General features: G+C 34.7%; 1 protein-coding gene across 1 annotated transcript in view; it reads right to left on the bottom strand.

The window, feature by feature from the left end:
- Positions 1-374: 374 nt before the first annotated feature.
- zranb3 (zinc finger, RAN-binding domain containing 3) overlaps positions 375-16,994 on the bottom strand; it is a 54,311-nt gene continuing 37,691 nt past the window's right edge. Inside the window, exons 13-18 of the mRNA XM_016551442.1 lie at positions 10,167-10,268; positions 9,875-10,017; positions 8,506-8,643; positions 4,603-4,942; positions 1,531-1,662; positions 375-695 (exon numbers count right to left, since the gene is read on the bottom strand). Of these exons, the coding sequence (XP_016406928.1) occupies positions 597-695; positions 1,531-1,662; positions 4,603-4,942; positions 8,506-8,643; positions 9,875-10,017; positions 10,167-10,268 (954 nt within the window). The 3' untranslated portion in view covers positions 375-596. The remainder of the gene's footprint in view (positions 696-1,530; positions 1,663-4,602; positions 4,943-8,505; positions 8,644-9,874; positions 10,018-10,166; positions 10,269-16,994) is intronic.

The raw sequence follows: 16,994 nt of genomic DNA, 5'->3' as shown, positions 1-16,994 counted from the left end.
TCTCAAATGTGCATGCAACGAACATCCCCGTGTCTTGTACGTGTATTCAGCAGTATAAGAATAACCTACCCTGCATCTCGTGCCAATCTGCCTCTCGGTGTCTCTCGTGTAGGAGAGATAAGCTTTATCACGCTCTATAGACACTGGTGAAAGTGAACATCCTGTCCTGCCTGACTGCTGCTCCATACAGCCTCCTATCTCTGCACTGACCCAAAAAAACCCAGCAGACTCTGGAAACATCTCACGCCAACACGTCCTGCGGCACTTGCGCTAAACCTGCAACACATAGTTCACCATCCAAAGAGTTAGTTTTACACGCAGAATAAGACCAACTCTTTTTGTTTAAATGCAGAACATGACGACTGAATGTGAATGGAACATGTTTATTTAGTGACTATTTAATTTATGGTTGAACACATCGAATATAAAAGTTATTTTGTCTCTTGCTGAGAGCAGTGATTAAAAACAGCTACCCAATCGGCTAAATTACAATCCTCAAACACTGCAGATGCTGGTAAATAACGCCTCTGGCAGGCGGGTCATTTCCAAGGCAACAGCTCTGAATATGTGTTTTTAATAGTTGCAGACGGAACGGCTCATTTCTTGACGAAGAATCGTGTGATGTCAGAGGCCAGTTTGGAGGCAGCTTGGCCTCGTTTCATCTGACTTCTGTCTTTGGCTTGCTGTGCGGTCCTCTGCAAAACAAACCCACCACAGATTCACCACGAAATACTACAAATGTGTTGCATATTCAAATCAAATGCTGAATATAAATGTAAATTAAATAATGGTATTTAAATTCTGACTTTATTTTAAACGCTATATTAAACAAAATTAAATAATAATAATAAATAAATAAATAAAAATAAATCAGTTAATATGAAATAAAACAATTAATAACAATAACTAATATTTTAATTAAAACAATAAAAACATCCATTTAATAAATGTTGTAATCATTAATAACAATAAAATAAAACAACATACTTTATTATTATTATTATTATTGTATTATATTTATATAAATAAAACCATATTTATAAAATATTTATAGTGCGCTTAAAATGTTTCAAATAATTAAAATAAAATATTGTAAACAGTAATAAATATAAAACTATATAGTAGTGCTGTCAAGTGATTAATCGCGATTAATAGCATCCAAAATAAGTTTTTGTTTACATAATATATGTGTGTAATGTTTATATTTGTTATGTATATATAAATACACACACATTCTGTATATATTAAAAAAATATTTACATGCATTTACATGTATATATTTATATTCGTAAAATTTAATTAGTATAAACACCCATTCACATTATTTCAAATTAATTATTATTATTATTATTATTGTTTAAAAAAAATGAATGTTTAAAATATTTATATAAATAAATAAATAAATATTTTATAAATTTTATATATAACTTAATGTTTTTATTTTAAAATAAATTACATAAATATAAATTAAAAAATATGAATTAAATTCCAAATATGCATTTGTGTATGTGTGTGGACGAAATGCTGTACCATCCGATGGCAGACGGTACAAAGGGTTTGAAGGTTCTCGAGGGAACACTGTCCTCCTCCTCTGTACACGGGGTTAATGTGGTCCACCTGCCAGAACTGTCCTTCAACGGGACTCTGAATCATTTCATTCAGCTGCGACATGCAAACACAGACAATGTCAGACAAATCAAATAGATCTTCAAATATTTCTCTCATGACCGATACAATCCAGATTATTTTTATGTCTAAGTGTCCAGTAAACGATATGCAGAACCCATTTTATTTATTGATTTGCTGATTTTTAGAACAAAAACTTCAATTGTATAACAATAACTAAACAAAAACAACACTATTAGTTAACAATATTTAATAAAAAATATCGTTAATTTTTCATAAAAATACTGATATCAAAAATGTGTATTTGCATCAATTTATTACAAATATTGTTGAAATAATAATAATAATAATTAATAATATACTTTAATAAAAACATTGCCATTAATAAAAAATATATATGTGCTGTAATCATTAATAATAATTACTCAATATGTTATAATTATTAACAGTTCTTTGTTCTATTAACAAAAATAATACTTATTAATAATTAAAATATTTTTTATTCTTTTTAGGATAATACTTATAATTTTAATAAGAACCACCACAACTTAAATAATCATATAAAAAAATAACATATAATATATATATTAAAAAAAACTAATAATAATAACAATTGTTTTTTTAAATGTGGTTTTGGGCTATATGATATATCTAACTGTTAAACTTAAATTGACTCTGTTGTTTCCTGTTGAACGCAATATTAAAGGATCAAAACTACTGATAATCGATGAATACTGATATTAATCCAAGTATGAGTCTATCTTTTAAAGAATACAGCACTTGAAAGTCTCCACCACCCAGAGAGTCTTGAGAGTGTCTTAACAGTGTTGTTGCTGTGTGTAGATCCTTTTTATTCCTGTTGTTTTATTGAACCGCTACATGAAAGCGCTCAGAATAGCCCGTCGGGAAACTCTATAATTCCCTTTATTCCAGTAGACCGCCGCGGCGAAGGACTCCAGGTGTTCAGTAGGATTAAAGCTGGAGTGGAAATCACGAGTGGACGATCAACGCTGGGAACGCGAGGCCCAAGCCCAAGCGCTGGCATTTCAGCGTGCGGCGCTCTCTGGAGAAAACCTAATCAATCCTCTCCTTGCCCCTCAGCAGAGCCGGACGATAATTATCCTGAATCTCAAGGGTCGCGACACGGACGATAACCTTGCACTATGAGAGCAGGACGCTTCCTTACTGGACCTCGGGCATCGATAAGTCAACGTGTACGCGCCAAAACACATGCTAATGCTAGGAAACGACGAACGCGCACGAAGGTTTCTCCGTAATAATGCTTTGTGTGTACGACAGCAGGCTTGTTTGTGCGTCGAGGGCACTTGGAGCTTAAAGCGCGTTATCGATCAGGCCGCTGCCACTCGGGGCTTTAACAGAAAAGCCGAAGAAAAATCAAACCTGCACCTCGTAGCAATGCACTGTGGGAAAAATCAATGGCAATCTGACAGACTAGGCGTTGTGTTAACGCTGGATGCTCCAGGGAGGAAAGGACGGCTGTGTGTGTGTGTGTGTGAGTGTGAACGGCACTGATGATAACTCTATAGAGAGAGTCAGAGAGCAGACGCCCAAGGCCGCGAAGCTCTTATTGCTTCTGCAAGCTAAACAGGCCATCTTTATTTATCTTTCACTGTAAGCAATATTTTTTCAATAAAATGCAGCATCTGCCGAGTTACTCGCGAATGTTTGGGGATAATTCCGACTAATGTGCTTTTGGAAGTGACTAATGCGCGCTTTTCCCCAAACTCTGGCCAACTTCCCAGACGAAATTAGTCCCGGTGCTACGTACACGTCTCGCAGAATCTACCAGAGGAAGTTTTTGAGCAGGAGCTACGAGGAGGGCAATCGACTGCTTCTGTGGACATGGATGAAACTCAGAGATGACTTTTTAAAGAAGATTCTAAAGAAAGAAAAAATAAGAAAAAGATCTATGAAGAGTAGATGATGCTGCTGCTAATGATAATACCTATTATTATTATTATTATTATTAATAATGAATAATTAAGTAATGAACATTTCCTACAAATATTATATTTACTATCATTATTAAAATATTTGATGATATTTGAATGATAATATTATTTTGTGACATTTATGTTGGTTAAAAGAAATATGCTAATAATATGTGTGGCATTTATTACTATTTGTCGTTAACAATAACAATAGCTATTTATAATAAAATAACATTATTAAGAACAATAACAATAAATAATACAAATAATTTTTGAAGCATATTTAGGCAAGCATTACATTTAAGACATTTCAGCTTAAATGCTTTTATAATTATTATTACAAATGATGATAATAATAATAATAATAATACTTTTTAATAATAACAACAACAAAACAATATTATTTTATTAATATTGTGAGGCATATTTAGGTAAGCATTACATTTTTAACTGAAATGCTTTTGTTGTTGTTGTTAAAATTATAATATTATTATTTTGTGGCATCTTAGTTTTTTAAATTAGTAAAAATATTATTTGTAGCATATTTATTATTATTATTAATGAATATTTCTTGTTGTTAACAACAATAGTGGCCACTATTTTTAACATTGACAAATAATAACATGCCACAAATATTGTTAATGATAATATTTTTTGTGGCATATTTATGCAAGCATTACATTTTTTAGAAGGCATTTCAACTTAAAAATACTAAAAGTAATAAATAACAATGGCGGTCTGCTATTTTTTTTTTTATTATACAATCCACAAAAGGGGATAATAAAAAATGTATTTATTTTTGTTATATTTATCCTAGTCTTGACATCTAATAGCTGGGAGAGTGCTGTGACTGCTTTAATTAAGGTAAAATACTGAAACTGTCTTGCGCATTGCATTTCAGTTAAAAAAAAAAAGAATATGCACATTGAAGAGTTTGAGCAACTTTAGCATGTAATGGATGGATGGATGGAAAGAAAGAAATATGGCCAAATATGCAGATGAGGCTCCTAGAAATGAGCCCAACCTGTTTGAGAGGGAGTTGTGCCAGCCAGGTGTTGTCCAGCATCTCCTTGCGGTGTGTGCGCGGGGCGTCCCGGACCTGCACGTACAGCTGGTGGGCATTGAGTCCGCAGTGCTGACACACACCCTGCTCCGTCTCCAGCACGCGGGCACGCATGTAGCCCTGATTGGAGCGCAGCTGGAAGTCCTCCATACAGGCAGGGCTGCAGAAGCCTCCTGCCCAGCCGTGGTGCTCCCCGCTGGGCTTCTGGCAGGACAGACACAGGGGGGTCCCAGCCGAGTCCACGGCCTGCAGGTAACCGGCTGTAGTGTTTGTCTGAACACACACCGAGCTCTCTGCTTCTCTGCAGACACAAACACACATTAGCAAGAAGATTTGCACATTTTCTGAAGAAATATATAAATGGTTCTGGTCTGTAAAAAACACTTGCTGCTATACGTTTATAAGGTTTTCTTGATGGTTGTCACAGTGTTGCTAGGTGGTTTCTAGGGTGTTCTTGGTTGGTTGCTATATATATATATATATATATATATACACATACATACATATATACATTCTTCTGAATATGAATGTTGTCTAATTGTCTAATCCCTTTATGAGAAATTTGAAATTGTTTTACCAATAGATTTGCACTTTTAGAATTATTTAATTTGCAAAAAAATCCACAAATAATAATTATGCATTATTTAAGAATAATAAAATAATTTAATTTTCAAATCAACAGTTTTCAGAAACTATGTAATTTGTGACTATATTCCAAAAAAGCATAAATATGGCACATTATTACTATTATTACTACTATTACTATTATAAGTATAACATTTGCATATGTGTAAATTTTTGTACAAGTTATCATACGTTATATAAAATATTTTAATACAAAACAATATTGTGACTAATTATATTGTAAAAAAACTGCATAAATATGGCACATAAAAACAATATTTAAAAACAGGAAGGGAAGGCGCAGATCTAATGTCCAGAGGTATGCTGTTCATAGTCGAGGACCGGCTACAGAAAAAGCCAGATCCAAAAGCCCGAACAATAATAACAATATTAAAAATGTATTAAATATTAATTAGTTAAGTTATTATTAGTACTATTATTAGTATAAAATATTAATTAGTTAAGTTATTATTGGTATTAGTAATATACATATTGTATTGTGTTCCAAAAAGCATAAAAAAGGGGGGGAAAAAATGCATACAACTATTTTTATTTGGAAAAAAAACTTGCATAATTGTGGCAATAATAATATTAATAATACAAAATATTAATTAGTTAAGTTATTATTATTATTAGTAGTAGTAATATACATAATGTATAATTCCAAAAAGCATAAATCAAACACAAAAATGCAAAAACAACAAAAAAAAAACCTGCAAAAATGTGCCAAGATATTATTATTATTATTATTATACAAATGTATTTTCTGTTCCAAAAACATAAATAAAACTATACAAAAATGCATTAAAAATGCATAAAACTATTTATATTTGCAATAAATCCTGCAAAAATGTGGCAATAATAAAAAATATATATTATTACTATTATATATTATTATCCAAATGTATTTTTTGTTTCAAAAGAAAAAAAATTTCAAACGATACATAAAAAACAGTTCTTAAACATATATATTCATTTCCATTTGTGGATTAGCTACACCTGGGGCAGCAGCCGTCGCGTTTTGAGATCTCATCGCGCGACAACAAAGTCTGATGACTTTCTCACGTAGCCACAAAGTACAAGAGGAAACAGCTGTCACATATGATCAAAAAGCCACGGCGTGGCTGACAGGGCCCATGTGCGCGAGTGTGTTGATGACTTCATCAGCCATTGCCGCGCTATTCCCTCACTGAGATCACACGTGTGGCCACTTCCCCAAAACCCAGTCTATTGAAGGAGTTAGTGTTTGAAATGCTCACTAGTTGATAAGTGGGTGTTGCTATGTGGTTGCTAGGGTGTTATGAGTATATGTTGAAAACTATAAATAATAAAGTGCTTTTTGAACTTGAATTTACTTTGGTATGAAATAACCTGCTGTAAAAAAAAAAAAAAGAAAGAAAAAAATAAATAAATCAAATCACCAGTGTGCTAACCATTACACTGCGGCTCCAACAAGGCATATTCTTTCGCTAACCAATTTTAATGATCAGTGTTAACACGTATGTATGTACGAGACTAGTCTTGATCACACTAACTAGTCTAAACTTCACCAGGAATGACTTTCTCTCTAGTCCTCCATCAGTTTCTATCTCTCTCTCTCTTCCCCCGGTTTCTTCCTCTCCATCGCCTAAAAATATCCAGCCCCAGACAGCGCTCAGTACATCGCAATTTTTTCCTCCCGCGGTTTCCATGGCGACACTGCAGCACTCGCGTGTGTGTGGATTAAGCCCTTATCCTCTGCACTAAGCATTCTTGAACACACTCCACACACACACACTCATATCGCAGCTTTACAAGGTTAACCGTTCGCTGCTACACACATAATTACATGCCGAAATGCACTTTCAAAGTAAATTGTCACTCGCTGTGCAATATATATATATATATATATATATTTTTAATGTGTTGCTATGCAGTTGCTATGATGTTTTTGATGGTTGTTCTTGATGGTCATCTTCTGTAGGATTTAACATTTAAAATACTGACTAGTTGAAAACCAGGTGATGCTATGTGGTTGCTAGGGTGTTATGAGTGTTTTTAATGTGTTGCTATGCAGTTGCTCTAATGTTTTTGATGATTGTTCTTGATGGTTGTCTTCTGTAGGATTTAACATTTGAAATGCTCACTAGTTGACAAGTGGGTGTTGCTATGTGGTTGCTAGGGTGTTATGAGTGTTTTTAATGTGTTGCTATGCAGTTGCTATGATGTTTTTGATGGTTGTTCTTGATGGTCGTCTTCTGTAGGATTTAACATTTGAAATACTGACTAGTTGATAACCAGGTGATGCTATGTGGTTGCTAGGGTGTTATGAGTGTTTTTACTGTGTTGCTATGCAGTTGCTGTGACGTTTTTGATGGTTCTTGACTAGTGTCTTCTAAAGGATTTAACGTTTGAAACACTAGTAGCTAAGTGGGTGGTTGTTAGTGTGCTATGAGTGGTTGCTAGGGTGCTATAAGTAGTTGGTAGGATGTTATGAGTGTTTTTACTGCATTGCTATGCAGTTGCTATGATGTTCTTGATGGTTGTTCTTGATGATGATCATCTGAAGGATTTAATGTTTGAAATACGAGTTGATAACCATGATGCTATGTGCTTGCTAGGGTGTTTTGAGTGGTTGCTAGGGTTTTATGAATATTTTACTGTGTTGCTATGATGTTTTTGATGGTCATCTTCTGAAGGATTTAACATTTGAAATACTCACTAGTTAAGCAGGTGTTGATATGTGGTTGCCAGGGTGCTATGAGTGTTTTTACTGAATTGCTATGCAGTTGCTATGATGTTTTTGATGGTCGTCTTCTGTAGGATTTAACATTTAAAATACTAGTTGATAAGTGGGTGTTGCTATGTGGTTGTTAGGGTGTTAGGAGTAGTTTTTACTATGCAGTTGCTAAGATGTTCTTGATGGTGGATGTCGTCTAATTAGTTTCAATAAGCAGAAAGAAAACAACAAATAAAAAACATCGTAATTTGTCACTTTCTATTGTTAAAAATAAGCAAGTGGTACACATTACTAACATTTTTATCGTTATGCAAATTGAGTTGTTACAAAAAGCAAAAATAAAATGACAGATAATTTTTGCATAAGCTATCACAAAAACAAGCGGTCTTTTGTAACTATTTATTATTGTTGTGCCTTATCTAGATTTTTGCAATATGACAACAATTAATATTATTAATAACTAAATTTGTATAATAACTTTAATAACAGTTATTATTATTAAGGGTTATGGGTGGTCAGACCTGTTGCTGGGGTCAGTAGGTTCGGATGAGGATTGTCTTTTCGGACCGATGTTGTCCTTTTTGATGATGCGGAGAGCTCCGCCCTCTTTCTGGGCCACAGTGATGGAGGTCTGAGCTACATCCTGTCTGGAGAGATACCTGACAGAGACGGACAGAGAGAGACTGTGAGGAACTCTGAGTGCCAGAAAGGGAACATCATGGTGGCATGAAGAGGGCAGTACGGTATCTGCTACCAGAAAACACACACACACAGCTGATGTTTGTGAAACAGAACAGCAAACTGATGCTTGTAATGCGTCGGAAAATCCTTGAATAATACTTACAAAATTAAAAACTACCTCACCAATAATCTCACATTATTCATAGCCTCAGGTGAAACTTTTGCAGAAATAAACTAAAAGAAATTGCAGAAATAGACCAAATAAATAAATAAATTAATTAATTAATTAAAACCCACATGAATAAGACCGAAGAACTGGTTGAAAAAAAAACTTTTTTATATTTTATTTTTTTAATGGTTAAAATACTAAAATATAAGAATATGTGTTTAAAAAATACAAGAAATATAAAAAAAAAACAATTAAAAATTGATTAATTTTAAATAATATAACATTTAAAAAATACATAAATATACACTACTTTTCAATAGTTTAGGTCAGTGAAATTTATTTTGAAAGAAATTCACATTTTTCTTCAGCAAGGATGCATTAAATTAAGTGACAATTTTACATAAGATTTTTTATTTCAAATAAATGCTGTTTTTTTGAACTTTCTAATTATCAAAGAACCCTGAAAAAAATGTATAATGGTTTCTACAAAAATATTATTATCAGCATATTAGAATGATTTCTGAAGGATCATGTGACACTGAAAACTGAAGTAATGAAGCTGAAAATTCAGCTTTGCATCACAGGAATAAATTTAATTTTCAAACATTCAAATATAAAACAGTTATTTTAAATAGCATTAATATTTTACAACTTTACAGTTTTTTGATCAAATAAGTGTAACCTTGGTAAACATAAGACTTCTTTCAAAAATATAAAAAATGTATACAAACCCCAAACTTTTGAACAGTAGTGTATATATTTCAGAAATAGATTAAAAATACAAAAATGTAAAAAACTATAAACTAAATTATAATATAACATATGATGTATATCTAATTAAACGTTAAACTAAATAATGTATAATTAAAATAAAATAAAGGTCCAATGACAGCATTTTGAGTGTGGAGGGAAAACAAAAACAAACAAAACCACACTTAATTTGATTGACACCCACATCTGAGCCAATGAGATTCAGATCCGCCCACACATCCCAGAGCTCTCCAGCTTTAATGGTGTGTGTGTGTGTGTGTGTTTCTTGCCTGGAGGTGCTGCTGTGCCGGCGCTGGGATTGACTGAGCTCCTCTAGCAGCAGGATAGGGCTGTGAAACACTCTTCCACTCTTCCTCACCATCCTCTGCCTCATCGCAGTCAGAGAGATCCACTCGCGCACGAATCGCACAACCTGACAGACACACAGACACAGACACAGACACAGAGACAGAGACACACACACACACACACACACACACACACAGAGACAGAGATGCGTTTCAAGAAATCTGATGAAACAGTACTTGAATATCACTCTCTCTCTCACACACACACACACACCTGACTCCTGTTCTCGCTGTGATTGAATTCTGCTGGCAGTTCCTCCCAATTCTGCAGTCTGATATCCAAGGGAATGAAGTTACAGTGGAGCGGGAGGCCATCCTGTAGAGAAACACACACCAAACTCAGTGCCGAGTGAACATGTATACTGAATATTTACAATATATTGAATATTTTATTGACAATATAAAATTAACCAGCATTATATTTGAAGTATTTTTATTTGACGTTTTTTTTCAAGACTGTACTGTTGGACTAGTTTCAGGCTCAGAAATTTGATTAATTTCTGTGAGTCAGTTCCTATAAACTGCCAGTTTCAGTGAATTTGTTCAAAGTGATTCAATGAAATATTTCGGTCATCACTCAAAAGTGTTCACAGAAATATCTGTGGGGCATCTGACCAGTTTTAAAATGTTTTAGTAAAATAAAAAACTAAATTCAAAAACTATATTTAGCAAATAAGGAAAATATGGACAAGAATTGTTCTTAAACAGTTTGATGCAAACATTTAATCTGGAAAACGTCAGTTATTTATGAATATATAAATATAAATGTATAAATTGCAGATACTAAAAATACAACAAAAGTGATCAACTAAATTCACGACTAACAACCATAGATAAAACTGATGAAAAGGGCAGAAAAGAAAAAAAATATATATTTTGTCTTACATACTTAAACACTTGGTTTTCTATGATATTGCTTGTTAGTTCAGCTTGTCAAAGACGTCAGGTAAAATGATTGGCTAATATAGATGAGATTTAGTAGTGATAGAATTACTTGTAATCGCATCAGAAAGAATGGGTAGAAAAAAAACTGACAAAAATGTACTGTACTGTATTTTCCAGAGTAAGTCGCATTTTTTAAAACTAAAACGTTTATAATGCTTGTAAAGGTTTCATTTTATTTACTGGTATTTTACATTATTTCTGAATGTAATAATAAAACGTGATTATACAGCAATGTGATTTATCGGAGTTTTTTTTTTTTTTCTGTCAACAATGCAATTTTAACCCAGCATGACTTATTTTCCAGAAATACCTTATGTCATCATGATCCAGCAGAAGTGTTATGAATTTATGGAGTTTCTGTAAAATTATAATACTTCTATAATATAATATAATTTCACAATGTAATTTCCAGCTATTACTGCAATTTTTTAAGTGATTTAAAAAAATAAATAAAATTAATATATATTATAAAATAATACAAAATATTACTGCTACATTATTCAGAAAATATAAATTGAATTAAAAATATATATATTTAAAAAATAATATAAAATATTAAATACTAACTAAATTACACATAAAAATAAAATATACATGTATTATATTTTTACAATATGATACATTTAAAAATTACATGTATTTCATATTTTATTTAAAAAATATTACGTATTTTAAATATTACATTTATATTTTATTTATATGTATAATTTACATATAATTATAATATGTATAATTACATACAATACTACATATAAAATTAAAACAATTTATAAAAAGCAAATTTTAAAACAATAGACAATATTTAATACACAATTCTAGATTTATAAAAAAATATGCATTTCATTTTAAAAATTACATTAAAATATTGTTTAAATATATTTTAATTCAAAATGATAAATAATTTAAAAAAATTCAGAGGCAGTGAAATCATTGTCATGCCAAGTATAAATATCTTTGCTCAACTATGAAGGAAAAAAATATAAAAAATTGTACTAAAAAAAAAAAAATACAAAAAATGATGTGAAAATAAAATAAAAAAAACCCACTAACCAAGAATGTACTGATTCACATTCACAGATGAAACTGATGAAAAGGCTAGAAAATCCATAAAATATATATTTATTAAATATAAATGGTCTTATTTGAAATATTGTTAAACAAATTAGTATAAAATAAAAACTAAATATAAAATAATTTTAAGCATAATAAAATTCAACCAATGAGAGCATTTGGGGAGGGCCTAAGACTGCAGCAGCACTCACATTAAAATTATTTCGGCTAAGCATCAACATTCACAAACCACTGTTCACTGTTATTTTTAACAGATAAGAATGCAACGTGCTCCTAATCACGACTTCATAAGTGGGAAATAGGAAGTTTCCGATAGTAGGCTACGTGAAGACAGCAGAGAAGCGCTCTCGCTCAGCACAGTGGAGTGCCGTTTTGTTAAGTTATAGTGAAGTTATCGTAAATCATGCTGCACATATCAGAAGTTCAGCGCTCCGACACTACATGCGTACCGCGCCCGAGCCCAACTGAACCGCGCTCTGGCCCACCTCTTCCAACCGAGCCAGGGCCAGCTAAACGAACCGGAGCGATCACACTAGTCAAACGAACCGGGCTTTGTAGGTCAAACACGCTCGGGCACGATTAAGATTGCCTAGTGTGAGTACTTATTCTCCCGCATCCCGCACACACGAGTCTCTACCTGCCCGCACCTGCACTCGCCCATCAAGTGTTGTCCCGCACCGCACTCTGTTGCGTTAGGTCCCGCGATAGTGCAGGTCTCAAGGTGCCAGTTATAATTTTATGATGGAGGCTCTAGACTCTGAGCATAACTTGTTTTTCTATAACAAACTATAAAATATTTTCTATAAAAACGTTAATGCCCTGGCAGTGGCAAATAGCTTTGGTTTTATATTTAATTTGATTACATAAGTTGAGATTTACAAGAAATATTTTAACTGCTACTATGTAAAATGAATACTGCTGTAAAAAAAGCACCTTATTTGTTTAAAGTGTTTGCAAACCAAATGTTATTGCACTTGTTCATATAGCAGTACTTTTAAATGAAAAAAGTGCACAATACATTTTGAATTCATTATTGAATTTTGTGCATAATGCGATTAATTGCAGAAAAATCATGCGCTTAATCGCAATTAAAATGTTTAATTGTTGCCCAGCACTAATATATACAGTGGGTACGGAAAGTATTCAGACCCCCTTAAATTTTTCACTCTTTGTTATATTGCAGCCATTTGCTAAAATCATTTAAGTTAATTTTTTTTCCTCATTAATGTACACACAGCACCCCATATTGACAGAAAAACACAGAATTGTTGACATCTTTGCAGATTTATTAAAAAAGAAAAACTGAAATATAACATGGTCCTAAGTATTCAGACCCTTTGCGCAGTATTTAGTAGAAGCACCCTTTTGATCTAATACAGCCATGAGTCTTATTGGGAAAGATGCAACAAGTTTTTCACACATGGATTTGGGGATCCTCTGCCATTCCTCCTTGCAGATCCTCTCCAGTTCTGTCAGGTTGGACGGTAAACGTTGGTGGACAGCCATTTTTAGGTCTCTCCAGAGATGCTCAACTGGGTTTAAGTCAGGGCTCTGGCTGAGCCATTCAAGAACAGTCACAGAGTTGTTGTGAAGCCACTCCTTCGTTATTTTAGCTGTGTGCTTAGGGTCATTGTCTTGTTGGAAGGTAAACCTTAGTTCCAGTCTGAGGTCCTGAGCACTCTGGAGAAGGTTTTAGTCCAGGATATCCCTGTACTTGGCCGCATTCATCTTTCCCTCGATTGCAACCAGTCGTCCTGTCCCTGCAGCTGAAAAACACCCCCACAGCATGATGCTGCCACCACCATGCTTCACTGTTGGGACAGGTGATGAGCAGTGCCTGGTTTTCTCCACACATACCACTTAGAATTAAGGCCAAAAAGTTCTATCTTGGTCTCATCAGACCAGAGAATCTTATTTCTCACCATCTTGGAGTCCTTCAGGTGTTTTTTTAGCAAACTCCATGCCGGCTTTCATGTGTCTTGCACTGAGGAGAGGCTTCCGTCGGGCCACTCTGCCATAAAGCCCCGACTGGTGGAGGGCTGCAGTGATGGTTGACTTTCTACAACTTTCTCCCATCTCCCGACTGCATCTCTGGAGCTCAGCCACAGTGATCTTTGGGTTCTTCTTTACCTCTCTCACCAAGGCTCTTCTCCCCCGATAGCTCAGTTTGGCCAGACGGCCAGCTCTAGGAAGGGTTCTGGTCATCCCAAACGTCTTCCATTTAAGGATTATGGAGGCCACTGTGCTCTTAGGAACCTTAAGTGCAGCAGAAATTTTTCTGTAACCTTGGCCAGATCTGTGCCTTGCCACAATTCTGTCTCTGAGCTCTTCAGGCAATTCCTTTGACCTCATGATTCTCATTTGCTCTGACATGCACTGTGAGCTGTAAGGTCTTATATAGACAGGTGTGTGGCTTTCCTAATCAAGTCCAATCAGTATAATCAAACACAGCTGGACTCAAATGAAGGTGTAGAACCATCTCAAGGATGATCAGAAGAAATGGACAGCACCTGAGTTAAATATATGAGTGTCACAGCAAAGGGTCTGAATACTTAGGACCATGTGATATTTCAGTTTTTCTTTTTTAATAAATCTGCAAAAATGTCAACAAATCTGTGTTTTTCTGTCAATATGGGGTGCTATGTGTACATTAATGAGGAAAAAAAATTAACAAATGATTTTAGCAAATGGCTGCAATACAACAAAGAGTGAAAAATTTAAGGGGGTCTGAATACTTTCCGTACCCACTGTATATATATATATATATATATATATATTAGTTAGCTTAGTTAATTTTATACATGCATTATATATCTATGTATGTGTGTGTATAAAATTAACATTATATGCATTATAAAATAAATGTAAAAAATTTCCGTTTGTTTGTTTACAAGTACGTTGTATACAGTGGGTACGGAAAGTATTCAGACCCCCTTAAATTTTTCACTCTTTGTTATATTGCAGCCATTTGTTAAAATCATTTAAGTTAATTTTTTTTCCTCATTAATGTACACACAGCACCCCATATTGACAGAAAAACACAGATTTGTTGACATTTTTGCAGATTTATTCAAAAAGAAAAACTGAAATATCACATGGTCTTAAGTATTCAGACCCTTTGCTGTGACACTCATATATTTAACTCAGGTGCTGTCCATTTGTTCTGATCATCCTTGAGATGGTTCTACACCTTCGTTTGAGTCCAGCTGTGTTTGATTATACTGATTGGACTTGATTAGGAAAGCCACACACCTGTCTATATAAGACCTTACAGCTCACAGTGCATGTCAGAGCAAATGAGAATCATGAGGTCAAAGGAATTGCCTGAAGAGCTCAGAGACAGAATTGTGGCAAGGCACAGATCTGGCCAAGGTTACAAAAAAATTTCTGCTGCACTTAAGGTTCCTAAGAGCACGGTGGCCTCCATAATCCTTAAATGGAAGACGTTTGGGATGACCAGAACCCTTCCTAGAGCTGGCCGTCCGGCCAAACTGAGCTATCGGGGGAGAAGAGCCTTGGTGAGAGAGGTAAAGAAGAACCCAAAGATCACTGTGGCTGAGCTCCAGAGATGCAGTCGGGAGATGGGAGAAAGTTGTAGAAAGTCAACCATCACTGCAGCCCTCCACCAGTCGGGGCTTTATGGCAGAGTGGCCCGACGGAAGCCTCTCCTCAGTTCAAGACACATGAAAGCCCGCATGGAGTTTGCTAAAAAAACACCTGAAGGACTCCAAGATGGTGAGAAATAAGATTCTCTGGTCTGATGAGACCAAGATAGAACTTTTTGGCCTTAATTCTAAGCGGTATGTGTGGAGAAAACCAGGCACCTGTCCAATACAGTCCCAACAGTGAAGCATGGTGGTGGCAGCATCATGCTGTGGGGGTGTTTTTCAGCTGCAGGGACAGGACGACTGGTTGCAATCGAGGGAAAGATGAATGCGGCCAAGTACAGGGATATCCTGGGCGAAAACCTTCTCCAGAGTGCTCAGGACCTCAGACTGGAACTAAGGTTTACCTTCCAACAAGACAATGACCCTAAGCACACAGTTAAAATAACGAAGGAGTGGCTTCACAACAACTCTGTTACTGTTCTTGAATGGCCCAGCCAGATCCCTGACTTAAACCCAATTGAGCATCTCTGGAGAGACCTAAAAATGGCTGTCCACCAACGTTTACCGTCCAACCTGACAGAACTGGAGAGGATTTGCAAGGAGGAATGGCAGAGGATCCCCAAATCCATGTGTGAAAAACTTGTTGCATCTTTCCCAAAAAGACTCATGGCTGTATTAGATCAAATGGGTGCTTCTACTAAATACTGAGCATTTTTCAGTTTTTCTTTTTTAATAAATCTGCAAAGATGTCAACAATTCTGTGTTTTTCTGTCAATATGGGGTGCTGTGTGTACATTAATGAGGAAAAAAAATTAACTTAAATGATTTTAGCAAATGGCTGCAATATAACAAAGAGTGAAAAATTTAAGGGGGTCTGAATACTTTCCGTACCCACTGTATATGTTCGGTGCTTTTCGTTAGTGTTTTTGTTTGTTTGTCTACTCGTAATTGTTCAAATCAGTCAGGCAAATCACAGTTACAGTCGATTAGATACCTTAAACATTGGTTTTCGATGTAATCAAGAAGTTACAAGCGAATTTATGGAGTTACACAACATACCGGAGGAGATAGCCAGGACACTGGGCTCTCCATGGATTGTTATCGGCTCTAGAACACAGAAAACCATGCGATTAATCGCAATTAAAATGTTTAATTGTTGCCCAGCACTAATATATATATGTTCGGTGCTTTTCGTTAGTGTTTTTGTTTGTTTGTCTACTCGTAATTGTTCAAACCACCGCTTCCTAGTGTATTTCTCACCAACGCCAGATCACTAGCCAACAAAAAGGACGAATTACAACTAGTGATCGACCGATATTAACATTTTATAACCGATACCGATACCAATTATTTGCATGTTTATGTGCCCGATAACCGATATGCAGAACCGATATTTATTTACTGTTATAAAGTAAATA

Source organism: Sinocyclocheilus rhinocerous, unplaced genomic scaffold (assembly GCF_001515625.1).
Source record: "Sinocyclocheilus rhinocerous isolate Xijiao unplaced genomic scaffold, SAMN03320098_v1.1 scaffold945, whole genome shotgun sequence".
In the NCBI taxonomy this organism is placed as follows: domain Eukaryota; kingdom Metazoa; phylum Chordata; class Actinopteri; order Cypriniformes; family Cyprinidae; genus Sinocyclocheilus; species Sinocyclocheilus rhinocerous.
This window is presented reverse-complemented; position numbering and strand designations above follow the sequence as displayed.